At 39.4% G+C, this 15,974-nt stretch overlaps 1 protein-coding gene across 1 annotated transcript in view; it reads right to left on the reverse strand.

Moving 5' to 3' along the window:
• Positions 1 to 15,974, reverse strand: part of COQ2 (coenzyme Q2, polyprenyltransferase) — a 49,608-nt gene that overhangs the window by 21,919 nt on the left and 11,715 nt on the right. Inside the window, exons 2-3 of the mRNA XM_072624024.1 lie at positions 7,564 to 7,730; positions 2,822 to 2,943 (exon numbers count right to left, since the gene is read on the reverse strand). Coding sequence (XP_072480125.1) covers positions 2,822 to 2,943; positions 7,564 to 7,730 — 289 coding nt within the window. The remainder of the gene's footprint in view (positions 1 to 2,821; positions 2,944 to 7,563; positions 7,731 to 15,974) is intronic.

The following is a 15,974-nucleotide window of genomic DNA, read 5'->3' on the forward strand; positions in this document are numbered from 1 at the left end:
CCCTCACTCAAAACAAAGTCAAGTGCAAGTCTTGTCATCATTTCTCTGATGGTGCGGTCTTCTTTGGCAATGAAGGATGAACACACACAATGAACTTACAGGTGTCAAGAGCAGCAGCCATGAGATGACACAGAAGAATTTCCTTTCTAAATCTCATCTTCAAGCCTGTGAAGTGCTCTTCCTACTTCCTGAGTTCTCCTAGGGCATTGGAGGTGACAGAAGACGCCACTACAGAGTTTGAAAACCAAGAAGTCCTTCTTTTGCATTAAATCATGTAGGCTGAACATAAGCCAAACTCAAATTTTAGAGAACTGAGAGATCTGTAAAGAAGAATCAGTAAGAGACATCTCTATGTAAGCTGCTGGTGGTGCAGTGTTTAGAGCACTGGGCCTGGATTTGGGAAGACCTGAGTTCAAATCCTCCTTCAGACGCTTATTTGCTGAGTGACCCGGGCAAGTCACTTAACCTGGGTCTTCCTCGGTTTCCTCAGATGTAAAACAGAAACTATTAATAAAAGCACCAACCTCCTAGGGTTGTTAGGCCTGAATGAGATCATTCTTGTCCTGAGCACAGAGGGTGGCACATAGTGGGCGTTATATAAATATTAGCTATCATCATTGTTACTATTACATCAACTGCTTCTGGGGTCAGCAGATCCCCCAGGAGTTCATGGGCAGATTTGAGGGAGTCTATGAACCTGGATGGGGAAAAAAATGACACCTTTATTTTCATTAACTTTTGATTTCCTCTGCCTTTATTTTCTGTCTTTAAAGACAAGATAGTAAGGAGTTCACACGTGGGCTTTATTAGCCTGCCAGAGAGGTCCCTGAACCAAAAAGCTGAAGAATCCCTGACTGATGGGGACTGACGATCCAGGAAGCACCTAATGTTGTTTTCATTTTGTTGATGAATACCCTGGAGACAAAAGGGCTGTTTTCTAAAACGGACCACAAAAATACTGATTCCTTTGGATTTGTTTACCATTTTTTGTCACTGTTGAAAGAAATAGCTTGCTCATTCCTGTAAGGAGACTGAGTCAAGGCCTAGGTTCTGTCTCTGCAGCCCACCCTTGTGCCCACAAGGTACAAGTGGGCAAGTCACTAAATTTCTCCATGCTTCAGCCTCACTTACCCTACTAGAAAAAAAAAAACCAATCATTTCTTCTTCTGTCTACTCTCCAGGGATGGTTACTATAAATAAAATGTGTAAAAACACTGAGTCCTTAGAAGGACGGGTGCTTTCTGTGTTAAATATGGTTCAGAAAGATTAACACAGAGAAAAAAAATAGTCATACAAATGAAAGCCACATCCAAGACATGGGAAATCAGAATGGCAGGTGCCATTCCTTTAATGTGCTGTCTTTTCATATGAGAGAGTTTATGGCTGAGTTAAGTCTGCTTAGAATTCTAAGAGAAAAAGTTAGAGAAGCAACGAGTTTTTCTTGAAGTTATGAGACTGTTCTTCGTTTTGAATGGGACAATCTGTAAAACACTAGAGAGATATGAACACTAGAACTAATATGAGTGTAGGTCAAACGTATTTATGTTTACAGACAGGAAATGAGAATTGACTCCCTAGTCATGAAGTGAGGTGTGGTCATTTGTAAAGAGAGCCTGGAAAGATGAGAGGAGAGAAGAGAGAGGTCCAAGGGCTAAGCCTGAGATATGGAAGTGATGATGCTCTTTGCTCTTGAGCAGTTCCAGCGGAGCACAGGAGCCTCTGGGAAGCCGAGAATCAGAGAGGTCACCCAGCACACTGCTCATGCCCAAGAAAGCTCGGTGCAGCACAATTCAGCTTAGCAGCTAAAATATCTGTGTAACACAAAAGCTAAGTGCATCAAGGCACTTTTATGGGCAGTTATGACAACACAAGGAAGGCACCAAGATGTACATTTCCAGAGTTCTGATTTACACCAAGCACATGGGTTTTCCTCACAAAGGATAAAAGATATTTCCAATTATATAAAATTAAAAAAAAAAACAAAACCAAAAACTTTTGCAGGAACAAAATCAATGTGGCTTGAATAAGAAGAAAAGCTGCCAAATGGGAAAAAAGTTTTTTTTTTTACAGAAAATATCTGACTAAAGTCTAAGACTTATAGAGAATGGATATATCCTCTGGGATCAATTCTGTTATTATTTTGTCCAGTTCTTTAAACATTTACCTGTGAAGTTTCATTAGTGTACTACCATACATGAATTTAGGTAGTATCATTTTTATTTTACTGCCATGGCCCAACAACAAACAATAAATAGCTCTTCTGTTATTTAAGTTTTCATTTATTTCTGCTAAGGTTGCATGGTGGTTACATAACTATCAGTCCTAAGTATGTCTTGGTAGGTTAAGTTCCAGGTATTTTATGTGTTCTGTGATCATTTTAAATAGAATTTCTTCATCTATCGCCTCCTGCTGAGTTTTGTAATATACAAAAAACCCAATGATTTCTGCTATTTATTTTTAACCGTTACTTCATTAAGGTTATCACTGCAGTTAAATTTCTCATTGACTCTCCAGGAGTTTCTAGGTAAACCACACACAGAGATAACTTTGTCTCCTCTTTTCCTGTGCTTGTTCCCTCAGTTGCTTTTTTCCTTGTCTAACTGCTATAGCTAGAATTTCTAACCATATCAAATAACCACAAGGACCATGCAATGCTATGAGTTTACCTCTCACTTTACCTGAGGTCATTTTCAAGAACTATACTAGCTATGTGGTCAATAAGCATATTTAGGGACAGAAATAAACCAGTTTTATGTCACTATTTTTCAAGTTTAAAATGAGAGGTTTTTCATTTGTATTGGGAAGTGTGCATGAAATGTACCTGTAACAATTCAGACACAGGAGTACACAGAGTGCCAAGCTCAGCTGTCCTCCAAGGAAAACCAAAGACTGAAAAGTTGAAATGTCTCCAGCAGCTATTGGTCGATTTGCTGTCCTTGTAACCTTTATACAGAAAAATCAGATTTTTTACTAAAAGCTTCATGCAAAGATAAAACCCAATATTTGAGATAGGGTCAAGAACAAGTAAATCAGATTTGAATAAGCTTGGGAAAAACACAATTAAGAAACTTATCAAAAAATAAACATCACTCCATTTCTCCACAATAAAACTTACATACTTAGCCACTCATTTTATCATGCATACAGTTCAACTCCCATACAGAAAGCAGGGAACAGAAAGTAAGTGGGTTGATGGAGAATATATTCATGTTAACATCACTGCCCACAATCTTTCCTTTCTGAGTTATCAGTTTATGTAAAGATGGTCAGTCATGATGACCCTCTTGGGTCCAATGTCAAAACCTCACCAGAACACTGGGTTCAGTTCTGAGCACCTCTGTTTAGGAAGGACATTAATAAGCTGAAAAGTGTGTCCAGAGGAGGGCAGTCAGGATGGTAGAGGACCTTGCGTTCAGGACTTACAAGGATCAGTTAAGGAACTAGGAATGTTTAGTATGGAGAAACAGACTCATGGAGGCATGATAGCTGTGTTCAGCTAACATCTGGAGGAGGGATTAGACTAGCTCAGTTTGGCCCTAGAGGGAAGAAGCAAAGCATTGGGGAGAAGAGGGAAAGACAAATTTCAGCTTGATGCCCACAAACACCTCCTTCCAATGACTGCCACCCAAAAATAGAGTGGCTTGTCTCAAGAAGAGTTAGTGTTTCCCTCCTTGGAGGGCTTCAGGTAGAGACTGAATGACCACTTCTCAGATATGTTCAAATGTATGGGCTGGCCTAGTTGTGCACTGAGGTCCTTTCCAACTCTCAAATTCGACATAGATGGTAACAAAAAAACGCTTTGTGTAGACACAAGCAGATTTGTGATTGTATACACAATCTCCTCTTACTGTTTTTCTTCATACATGGAAATGTTCAGACTTGTTGATATTTGTCAGGATTAAACTAACAAAAAAATGACATTAAAATCCCAGGGAGAAAAAAGGCATATGGACACAACTGTCATGGGGGAAAAGAGGATTTAATAGTTTTGCTCTTGCAGAATGAACATGAAATTCAATTTTCTCTAACTTAATCATGAACACTTACAGGCTTAAAAACAAATCAAGGAAAATACTGAAATTTGGTTTTATAATTTTATAATTGTATTATAAAGTCAAGATCTTTGTTTTAGACTTGCCTGAACTTATTTTTTATTTATTTAATATTATAATTTTTCTTCACTTACATGTGTAGAAACAGTTTTTAACATTCATTTTTAAAACTGTGAGTTCCAAATTCCCTCCCTTCCCCTCCCCACCCATTGAGAAGTCAAGCAATTTGATATAGGTTATACATGTGAAGTCATGCAAAACACTTCCATAACAGTCATATTGTGAAAGATTAACAGCATTTCCCTCCCTTCTATTCCCCCTTGTTTATTCTATTCTCTCGCTCCTTTTCCCTTGTCCCTCCTCAAAAGTATTTTGCTTGACTATACCCTCCCCCAATCTGCCTTCCCTTCTATCACATCCCACTCCTTCCCACTTTCTCTCCTACTTTCCTGTAGGGTAAAATAGATTTCCATAATCAAATGAATGCTTATGATATTCCCTCTTCGAACCAATTCTGATGAGAGTTAGGTTCACTCACTCCCCCCACTTCTCTTCTACTGTAAAAGCTTTTGCTTGCCTCTTTTATGTGAGATAATTTACCCCACTCTACCTCTCCTTTTCTTTTTCTCCCAGTACATTCCTCTCTCTCACCCTTTAATTTTACTTTTTAGATATTATCTCTTCATATTCAACTCATCCTGGTGCCCTCTGTCTATATATACTCCTTCTAGCTACCCTAATAATGAGAAAAGTCTTATGAGTTATAAATATCATCTTTCCAAGTAGGAATGTAAACAGTTCAATTTTAATAAACCTCTTATGATTTCTCTTTCCTATTTACCTTTTTATGCTTCTCTTGAGTCTTGTATTTGAAAATCAAATTTTCTATTCAGCTCTGGTCTTTTCTCAAGAATACTTGAAATTCTTCTATCCAATTGAATGTCCATTTCCCCCCTTGTGGATTATATTCAGTTTTTGCTGGGTAGATGATTCTTGGTTGTAATCCTAGCTCTTTTGCCCTCCAGAAGATCATATTCCAAGCCCCCCAATCCTTTAATGTAGAAGCTGCTAAATCTTGTATTACCCTGACTGTGACCCCACAATACTCAAATTGTTTCTTTCTGACTGCTTGCAACATTTTCTCCTTGACCTGGGAACTCTGGAATTTGGCTACAATATTCCTAGGAGTTTTCCTTTTTGGATCTCTTTCAGAAGGTAATTGGTGGATTCTTTCCATTTCTATTTTACCTTCTCATTCTAGAATATCAGGACAGTTTTCCTCGATAATTTCTTGAAAGATAATATCTAGCCTCTTATTTTGATCATGGCTTTCACGTAGTCCAATAATTTTAAAATTCTTTCTCCTGGATCTATTTTCCAGGTCAGTTGTTTTTCCAATGAGATATTTCACATTGTCTATTTTTCATTCTTTTGGTTTTGTTTTATGATTTCTTAATTTCTAATTAAGTCATTAGCTTCCTTTTGCTCCATTCTAATTTTTAAGGATTTATTTTCTTCAATGAGCTTTTGGACCTCCCTTTCCATTTGGCCAATTCTAGTTTTTAAGGCATTCTTTTTCTCATTGGCTTTTTGGGCTTCTTTTACCATTTGGCCTATTCTCTTTTTTAAGGTATAATTTTCTTCACTATGTTCACTTGTTTTTTGATTTTCTTGCCTCACTCTCATTTTTCTTCCCAATTTTTCCTCTAGTTCTCGGACTTGATTTTCAAAATCTTTTTTGAATTTCTGAGACCAATTTATATTTTTCCTTAGAGCTCTGACTTTGTTGTCTTCTTCTGAATGTGTGTTCTGATCTTCCTTGTCACCAAAGTAAATTTCTATAGTCAGAGTATTTCCCCCATTGTTTGCTTATTTTGCCAGTCTAACACTTGACTTTAAAACTCTTTGTTAAGGTAGGGCTCTGCTTCCAATGCAGAGGGCGCAATGTCCCAAGCTTTGTGCAGCTATTTTCAGAGACACTTTTAGGGACCTATAAGTTTTCAGTTCTTCCAAAGTGGTATCTAAGGGGAGGGGCAGCTAGGTGATGCAGTGGATAGAGTACCAGTGCAGGAGTCAGGAAGACCTGAGTTCAAATCTCACCTCAGACACTTGATACTCACTAGCTGTATGACCTTGGGCAAGTCACTTAACCCCAATTGCCTCATCCTGGGTCATCTCCAGTCATCCTGATGAATATCTGGTCACTGGATCCAGATGGTTCTGGAGGAGAAGTGAGGCTGGTGACCTGCAGAGCCCTCCCTCACTCAAAACAAAGTCAAGTGCAAGTCTTGTCATTATTTCTCTGATGGCATGATCTTCTCTGGCAATGAAGGATGAACATACATCTAAGGTGGGTTGTTTACTCCTCTCTTAGCCCGTGTTCTTGTCTGTGAGCTACCACAAGCACTCTTTTCGGCCATGAAACTGTGATGAGGGTCCTTTCCCCCCTTCCACTGCAAGCTCTGCTACGCTTTTGCTCCTCCTTGTGCTGGGAATGCCACGCAGGACTGTGACCCAAATCCAAGTGTGGGCAAGGCAACAGAATCCTGCATCAGTAAAAAGAACCCTGTAATCTCTGGAGAGAGCTCTGGAAAAAGCTGCTGCTTTTGCTGATTCAGTCACTTCCAAGGCCTGCTTCTGGTCTGGTGGGCTCAGGGCTATGCTGCCTTGGCCTGCTCTCCTCTCTCACCCAGGTGTGACAGACCTTTCCTGTTGACTTTCTAGGATGTCTTTAGCCAGAAGTTTGATCCAATCTGTCTTTCTGTGAGTTGTGCTGCTCTAGAATTTGTTTAGAGTTATTTCTAAAAGTATTTGGAGGGGTTTGGGGAAGAGAGCTTGGGGAGTGCCTGCTTTTACCCTGTCTTCTTGGCTCCGTGCCTTAGTCAAGATCTTTTAAGAGCACTTTAATAAATCTCTTTAGAGCAAAGAGCAAAACCTACTTAAATAGGAAAGTTCCTTCAAGCCCTTATGATCTTATGTTTTAATAAACATTGGTGCCTCTTGTGAGGGAAATACAGTCTAATAAAAGTCATTTTAAATAGAAAAAGGAGTCATACTTTTGAGTAGGGACTTAAAATGGGCATAATATTTGCAATAAAAGGTATGATTCACATCACTTAAATGATGATAATATTGTTTCCTGCTTAGCAGATTTTGCAGAGGTTTGCTGAGTTAAAAAACAGCGGGTACTGGGGGGAAAAGCACTAAAAAAAACCCTACCAAGGCTAGTTTGTGAATTTCCTATCAAAAGATAGACCTTTTCTGAATTTGTACATTTTTGGAAAAACAAAACAAACTTTGTCTGATTTTTATCAGATTACAGAGAAAAAAAATCTGTCTTAAAATGTTTCATTTTGAGTATTTCCTTTCTCATGCCCAGTTGCAGCTCTAAAGTCATTCTCTAATCATAGCATTAACAAATATTCCATATAGGTAAATACTTTGTAACTCCACCCATAAAATTTAATTACGTTATTGCTATTATCCTAATATTTAGGAAGGCTTTCCTTACCTTTTTATCATAGTCCTGATCCCACATGTCATTAATTGTACAGCCGGCTCCCCGCATCAGAATTGCTCCAGTGCCAAAAAGGGAGAGCATATACCAGTCTGGAAAACAGCCTGGCTCCGCTGCTAAGCCAATACTCCAGGTACATGGCAGATACAACAGCCAGGTTCCTAAAACAAATGAGAGAGGCAAACAATACAAATTAAAATGAGGAACTACGTTATTCTAATACTTTGCATGGACTGTGATTTCACTGCTGCGGGCACATCCTCCATTATGGTGGCAGAAGCATTTCTAGAACTGTATTGAATAATACTGGTGACAACAGGCATCATCACTTTAACCATGGTCTTCTTAGAAAAGGCATTGAATATTTCTCTATTAGAAATAATGCCAACTCTTGTTTTTAGATAGATACTGTTCGTCATAATAGGGAAAGGTCTACCTTAATTATTGTTTGAAATTTCTTTTTACATATAAGTATTTTATTATAGAAGGAGTTTTCTATTTTTAAAAGCATACCTTGGAGATATTACAGGTTTGGTTTCAGATCAGTACCAGTAAAGCAAATATTACAATAAAGCCAGTTACACAAATTTTTTGGTTTTCTAGTGAATATAAAAGTTATGTTTACACTATGCTATAGTGTATTAAATGTGCAACAGTATTATGTCTTAAAAACAATATATATACCTTAATTTTAAACAATACTTTATTACTAAAAAATATGCTAACCATCATCTGAACCTTCAGCAAGTTGTAATCTTTTTGCTGATGGAGGGTTTTGCCATGATGTTGAAGGCCTTTGACTACTTAGGGTGGTGGTTGCTGATGGTTTGGATGGGAGTGGAAATTTCTTAAATAAGATAGTAATTTTATATGGATGTGGTACATAGAGCCCCAAAACAATTACAATGATAACATCACACTGATCACATACAAAAATAATGAAAAAGTTTGAAATATTGTGAGAAATACCAAACCATGACACTGAGACATGATGTAAGCATATGCTGTTGGAAAAATGGCATCGATACTTACTTGACACAGGGTTGGCACAAATCTTAAATTTGTAAAAAAACCAAAAAACACAAAAAAGCAATATCTGCAAAGCACAATAAAGTGCAATAAAACAAAGTATGCCTGTACTGATATAATCATATAGTTTTATTGTCATTGATATGATCAATTATTATTATTTTTCTAGTTTTCCAAACATTCAATCATTCCTACATGCCCGGTGGGTAGCCACAATAATCTGAAAAATATTGCTACACCCTCTTTGTTACTATTTCAGTAAGTTTTTTAGTATCACCGTTCATCATTGACCTATATTTTCTTTCTCAGCTTTCTCTCTTCCTGGTTTTATGAAAGATTTTCCCATGAAATAATAAAAATTTTATATACATATGAAGAATTTAGAAATTTACTTTCCAAACTTATTTTTATAGGTCAAATTATTAGTTATTTTCGAAACTCCCTTTAACATACCAAAGTTGCATCACTGCACTGTTCCTACTATTCAAAAGATTAGGGCTATCTCGTTCTATAGTACCTGAATCATTTAAAACCAGCATTTAGTTCACTGTGTCCCCCCATGCCTGGAATGCACCCTTTCCTCACAGAATTCCTCAGATCCAGCTCAAGTATCACCTTCAACATAAAGCCTTTTCTGATTGATCCAACTACTACTGCCATCCCCTCCAAACTTCCTTGGATTTAACTTTCCGGTATTTATTCTCTTTTTAGGCTGTTATGTAGTATAGTGGATAGAGCACCAGGCTTAGAATCAAGAAGCCTCATCTTCTTGAGTTCAAATTAGACCTCAAGACAATTTTGAGTTGTGTGACCCTGGCCAAGTCACTTAACCCTGTTTGCCTCAGTTTCTTCATTTGTAAAATGAGGTGGAGAAGGAAATGGCAAAGCATCCAGTATCTTTGCCAAGAAAACCCCAAAATGGGTCATGGAGGGTCAGACACCAATGAAGCAAGACAATAACTTGATCTCTTTACATTTACTCTGTTTGTAACATACTATTGTCTTCTCTATTAGGATGCAAGTTTCTTGTGAATGGGGGCCGTTTCATTCATTGTATCTGCATTCTCAATGCCCAGAACACAGTAGGTGCTTAATAAATGCTTGTTGATTGATTTTTTTAAAGCCTGTATTTCTCTACAATTCAAATCTGGCTTTTCACCTTTGCTTATCCTTATAGGGCCAATAGAATATAAAAATGAAAGAAAAGAAAAAATCATTTAAGAAAAAATGGAAAGAGAATGAGAAAACACTTAAGCCTGAACTTCTGTTTCTGGATGGATTTTGTATCCTTACTACTACAGAAAACACTTCTAGAACCTAGTGTTGCATTTCTATACCCAAAGACCTAACTCTCCTCTAATTGGTCCTAGTTAGAGAAACCTTTCTCTTAGTAGGAGAAGCAGCATATAGCTTCTGTTGTCTGGGTTGGTCCTTTACAGGGTGAGAGAAAGACTGTTTGGCTTCCTTAACACCTGATGTTGGATGGGGAATGGGGATTTTACCAGCACTCGTATTGTCCCATGGGGAATACCTTGATTTGGCATGGCTGGTACTTAATGTGAGGGCAGAACTGCTTTTTATTTAAATTATTCTCTTTTTAAACCACTGAAATTCCTTTAAGAAGGAATTGTATCCTTTTTTATCTTTTGTCATCAGTAAAGTTGTTTTCATTCCATTTTAAGGTCCCTGAATGCTTTATAATCTCGAGTCTGAATTATTAGATTCACCTGAGTTAGGCCTTGCCCAGAAAATGCTTTCTATCCTTTTTTATTTCAGGCATGCAAATATAACTCCCCAAGGGTAGGTGCTTCTCTGAAGCCAGCTGACAAGGAAGAAACAAGATATCTCACTTGACAAAATAATATTTCAATTTGCTGAATATAGTATTTTTTTTTAATTAAAATTTTTTTATTAAATTCAAACATTTTTTCTCCTTCCCACTCCCCAGGGGGGAGGACTGGGCGGGGGGGGGGGGGGGGAAAGGAAAAACAAAATCCTTATGACAAATATACATAGTTGAGTAAAGCAAATATTCATATTTGTTAAGGTTCAGGGGTGCTGGGGACCCCATAATATTGATACACTGGGTCCTGCTCAAATGAATTCAACTCAAGCCTTCTTAAAGCCAAAGAGGAGACAAAGTTTATTAAAGATTCACCAAATTGGGTTGGCTCTTAAGGAGCCTAAGCATTTGTAGGGTTTGTATTGCAAAGTGGTCCAGATAGAATCTCAGCTAGACAGTGTCTGTGCTGGATCCCACCTGAGCATCTTCATGGAGGCAAGATGGAACTTAAATACAGAAAAGACTAGAGGAGGGTTCTGGGTAGTCTGGTAGTCTAGGGTGATGGGAGGAGGGTCTTGAGAAGTGCAAGCAGGACCTCAGTTGGACTAGGGTGACTGGTCAAGGGTTGGAAACAGCTGGAGTCAATCAGGAGATATAATCAGGAAATATCAGACAAAGGAGGGCTTGGGTGGGAAGAGGTGGGGCAATCCAGAGGTCTTGGTAGGTGCGGTATGGGAATGAGCGGTAATAGGAACAAAGGAAGAGATAGACGTATCCAAAGAACGCTAAATAAAAGATAGGGAGTATCCGGGCTGAGAGGGATGGAAAGGAAATCCAAGGAGCCCCACCCACCCAAGGCCAGACTTTCTGGGGCCTTACAGATAAGTGTGACAAAAGTCCTCCCGGTCCAAGGGGAAAAGGTCTTCGCTTGGGCTTTTACCCCATCAGTACTGACTATCCCAAACTGTGTGCTTCATTTGCCGAACGTTGTCATGATTCGCTTTATGAGGTCAGTCCTACTCCGTAACCTTCTTTGAATTTCTTTTGATTTCAGAGAGCCTTCACTGGTCCCATAACAATAAAACCCACCTAGCAGTCACCCAAAGGCATGCGAAGGGATAATTCATAATTACTGACAAAATACTTAGGCTAGATGACTACTGAGGGTGTTTATAACCGAAGCCTATCATTCTGTGATTTATCCTTAATAATAATGGCTCACACTGACGGGGTTCAGACTCTGGGAACTTCCTGGAATTCTCCTTGAATCTCCCCACTTAACCTGGTTTTTCATCTCCTTGAATCTTCCCACTTAATCTGGCTTTTCTTACTCAAATCTAATCTTCCTATTTGTTCCCGCAGACTCTGGAAGCCCAGGGGCTTTTTGTTATCACAGTGCCCAGGTCTCCGCGGCACTCCCTACCCTTCCCTCACCTAGCATGGTGATCCTACCAAAACCCCATTCCCCAGACTGCTGACTACCCCCATCAGGATCCTCCCTGGGTTTGATCTATGGAGACCATTCCTGCAACCCCACACTACTTGGCGACAGGCCCTCCATTGTCTGATATCTCCTGATCGCCTCCAGCTGTTTCCAACACTTGACCATTCACCCCCTCCCTGGACTTCTCAAGACCCTCCCTAAACTCCTCCTCCCATCACCCTAGACCCCTACAGTCTTTTCTGTATTTAAGTTCCATTTTGCCTCTATGAAGGTGCTCAGATTCAATCCAGCTCAGACTCTGCCTAGCTGAGATGGTATCTGGCCCGCTCATGAATACAAGTGTTACAAATGCTTAGGCTCCTTAGAGTCAACCCAATATGACGAATCTTTAATAAACTTTGTCTTTCTTTGGCTTTAAGAAGGCTTGTGTTGAATTCATTGGAGCAGGACCCGGCATGTTGGTATTTTGGGGTCCCTAGCATCCCAAACCTCAAAAACACAACCATCTATACACTGCTTTGAAATACTTCCTACACAACAAACAGGTGAAGTAACTAGCCGACTTATTACTATCCTCATATTATAGATTAAAGAGCCAGGACTGAGATGTTAAGTGACTTTCTCCAAGTTTCATGGTAAGTCACTGAAGCCCAAAGCCTCTCTACAGGCTTCTTTCCACACCAAATGGCCTCTCTCCTTACGTAAGTCTTCACCACAAAGAAACGTTCAATTGAATTGCAGCAAACTGAGAATAAACATTTTAGTCAGGTTCTTGACCACAATTTCTTGGGGGGAAGGAGCTGCTGAACCACACAGAAAGCCCCTAAGAAGCATCCTCTTCAGCTGAATGTGGATCTACCATCTCCATGAAAGGCCACTTGAAGAGCAGCCCAGTCTCTCCTGGATGGTGGCCACAAGCTCCGAGCCTCATCCCTCTCCATCTGCCAGAGCCTGGCCTCAGCTGCTTCAGAAGCTCCGGAGTCCTGACTGCCTCCAGAACAACATACAGATTCTTCTTTGGGGTATATGAAGTCCTTCACAATATGGCCCCAGCCCACTTTTCCAGGCATGGAATGAAACCAAGTACACAATTTATCTTGCTGCAGCTACTGCTTTCCACCTCTGCACTGTCAGGGCAAAAAAGCTGGGTAGAAAAGGCAGCAGGAATTCGGCTGATCTCCAGGACACCAAAGCCCCACATTCTGGGCTCTTTGTGCCATAGGCAAGAAGGAAGCCATGCTGGTGGTCCAAGCTCTTCTGAGGGTAGCTGCTATGAGCTTTACAAGAAAACCAGCCTGGCCTGTAGAAAACAAATACCACCTGACCACATCAGACTAATGGCAGGCACATCATTCCCTGATGTGCTCTAGACTGGCCAAACTGGCTGATTCCCAGACACAAGGTCCTATCCATCTCCTACCTCTAACCTCCTCATTCCTGACATGCTTCTCCTCACCGGCACTTCTGGGAAGCCTGGGCTCTCTTGGAGGATTAGTTCAAGGCTATTTCCTTCCAAAGACCTTCGTGGATTCTCCCCTTTAGAACTCTCCCCTCATCCCAAATCACTGCACACGTATTTCTTATATATCCTGTATTTAACTACATGTGACTATGTTGCAACTCTCAGCAGACTATAAACTCCTTAAGGGCAGAGGGATATCTCACGTTTGTGTTTGTAATTCCCTCACCTAGCATGGTGCCTAGCACATAACACACTTAGGAAATACTTGTTGGTTGACTCATTCACTCTGGTCACCAGGTGACTGGTGTTGGTTTTTTGGACACAACAACCCCCCAGAGAGACAACATCTGAACTAATGCCCCCTGTGTTGTCCCTCCCCTTGGATGCACTTCCCCACCCTTTGCTTCCTCCTTAAGGGTCAAGTGAATCCTCCACGCTGTAGGCTGGACTTTCTAGAGAGAAGCCTCCCTCCCCTCTCCAAGTGCAGTTATACCACAGCACAACCACCCTGGCAGGTAGGTGCTATTATTATCCTTACTTTATAGATAAGGAAACTGAAGCAGACAGAAGTTAAACGACTTGCCCAGGATCTCACAGTTAGTCAATATCTGGGGCTAGATTTGAACTCAGGCAAATATGGAACTTGTCTTCTAATAAAAGGATTTTTAAAAAACGAAATAAATCTTAAGGACAACTTTGAGCAAATAGGTTATTTTGACTATTTAAATAACCAAATTAACTATAAAGGACATATGAAGAAAGATGGTACCTGCATCCAGAGAAAGGACTAGTAAATAGAAGTATGTAAACGATAACTTTATTATATATTTAAAACGAATAGCAAGTTGTACTACATACATAACAAATTTGCAGTTTCATGGAGAACCATTTTTTAAGTATTATTTTTATTATATTATATATTACATTATATTGTTATGAAAAAGCATATTTTATTCCATAAATTTAAAATAAAATAAAAATTTAAAAATAGAGAATTTAAACAAAAAATATATAAATGGTAGGTTTTTTTAATGGATAACTCATAAAAAAGCACTTTAACTACTACCTATCTTTAATCATATGCATGTGTGAAATATTCTTTCTCCACATTTTACAGTGTAAGGTCCCAGCTTTACATTCTGGAAAACTGTTTAAGTCCATATCTCAATGTACAAAAGACAAGGTGTCGTTTCATGGGCTCTATCTCCATCTTGTGGTCTTTTGGCATATCACCCCTAGAGATTTTTAATGGCATACTGTACTTTTTGCAAGAGGAGAACCTGGAGACACCGTCAAGGAAGGCAGGGGAATAGAGAAGATTGAGGGGAAGAAAAACATTCAACAACGTCAAAGGTTACCGTGAAGTCAAAGATGATCAAGGCTAAGTAGAGGACAGAGATGCAGAGGCCAAGCAGAAAGTGATAAACCACATCCAAGTAATGGACTTCCTAAATGTTAGACTATACCAAACATAAATGGATGACTCCATGACACGGCAAGAAATGTCAGAATAAAATGAAAAGATTGGTAAAATAGAAGAAAATCTACTACAAAAACTAATTGACCTGAAAGATAGGTCAAAGAGAAATCATTTAAGAACCATTTTAAAAAAGGGAAGGTGGTGCAGTAGAGTGCTGGGCCTGGAGTCTAGAAGACTCTTCAACATGACGTCAAGGCTAGCCTCAGACACTTACTGGCTATGTGTCCCTGGGCTAGTCACTTAGCCTTGTTTGCCTCAGTTTCCTCATCTATGAAATGAGGTAGAGAAGGAAATAGCAAACTATTCCAGTATGTCTGGCCAGAAAACCCCAAGTGGGGTCATGAAGCATCAGATACTATTGAAAAACAAAAAGGTCTGAATTCTATATTTTAAGAAATCATGAAAACTGCCCAGATCTATCAGAACCAGAAGGCCAAGTGAAGATAGAAGGAATCCAACTGATCAGCCCCTGAAAGTAATTGCAAAGGGAACACCATTGCCAAAATCGAAAGCTCCCTCATCAAAGAAAACAGACTTCATGCAGCCAGAAATACCACATTCCAGATTACATAAGACCTAGCAGTTTCTACTAGAAACAAGAGATCTCTGAATAGTGTTTCAAAAGGCAAAAAGTATAGGCTTACAAGCAATAATAACTCACTCTGCAAAGCTGAGCATAATCCTCTTGGGGTGGGGAGAATGGATCTTCAAACACATCTGACTGAAAGACCAGAGCTGGGTAAGAACTTTAAAATGCAAACCCAACAGCCCAGAAAAGCTTAGAAAGGTATTTGAGAACTGTATGATGATATGGTGCTACCATAGAGAGAGAGAGAGAGAGAGAGAGAGAGAGAGAGAGAGAGAGAGAGAGAGAGAGGGAAACCTGTGTCCCTTCAAAACCTTAATGTTTTCACAGGAAGTTTTGAGGGAGTTAAATAAGGAAAAAACAGAAGTGTAGAAGTGGATATGATTTGGTTCTAAGGATTTTTTAAAACCCTCAAAGGAGGTGACAGAGAAGGGAGGGTAAAAAAAATGCCCTAGTGGAGAAGGAAAGGACTTACTATCATTTTTCATAAGTTCATGAAAAGAGCATTCACATGCGGAGGAAGCAGCTGGGCAGTGGGCATCAGGCAAACCTTATTCATCTGAAATGAGGGTTGAAAACACACACACACACACACACACACACACAGATTGGAGATAGAAA

The sequence above is a fragment of the Notamacropus eugenii genome, chromosome 7 (genome assembly GCF_028372415.1).
Source record: "Notamacropus eugenii isolate mMacEug1 chromosome 7, mMacEug1.pri_v2, whole genome shotgun sequence".
Lineage (NCBI taxonomy): Eukaryota > Metazoa > Chordata > Mammalia > Diprotodontia > Macropodidae > Notamacropus > Notamacropus eugenii.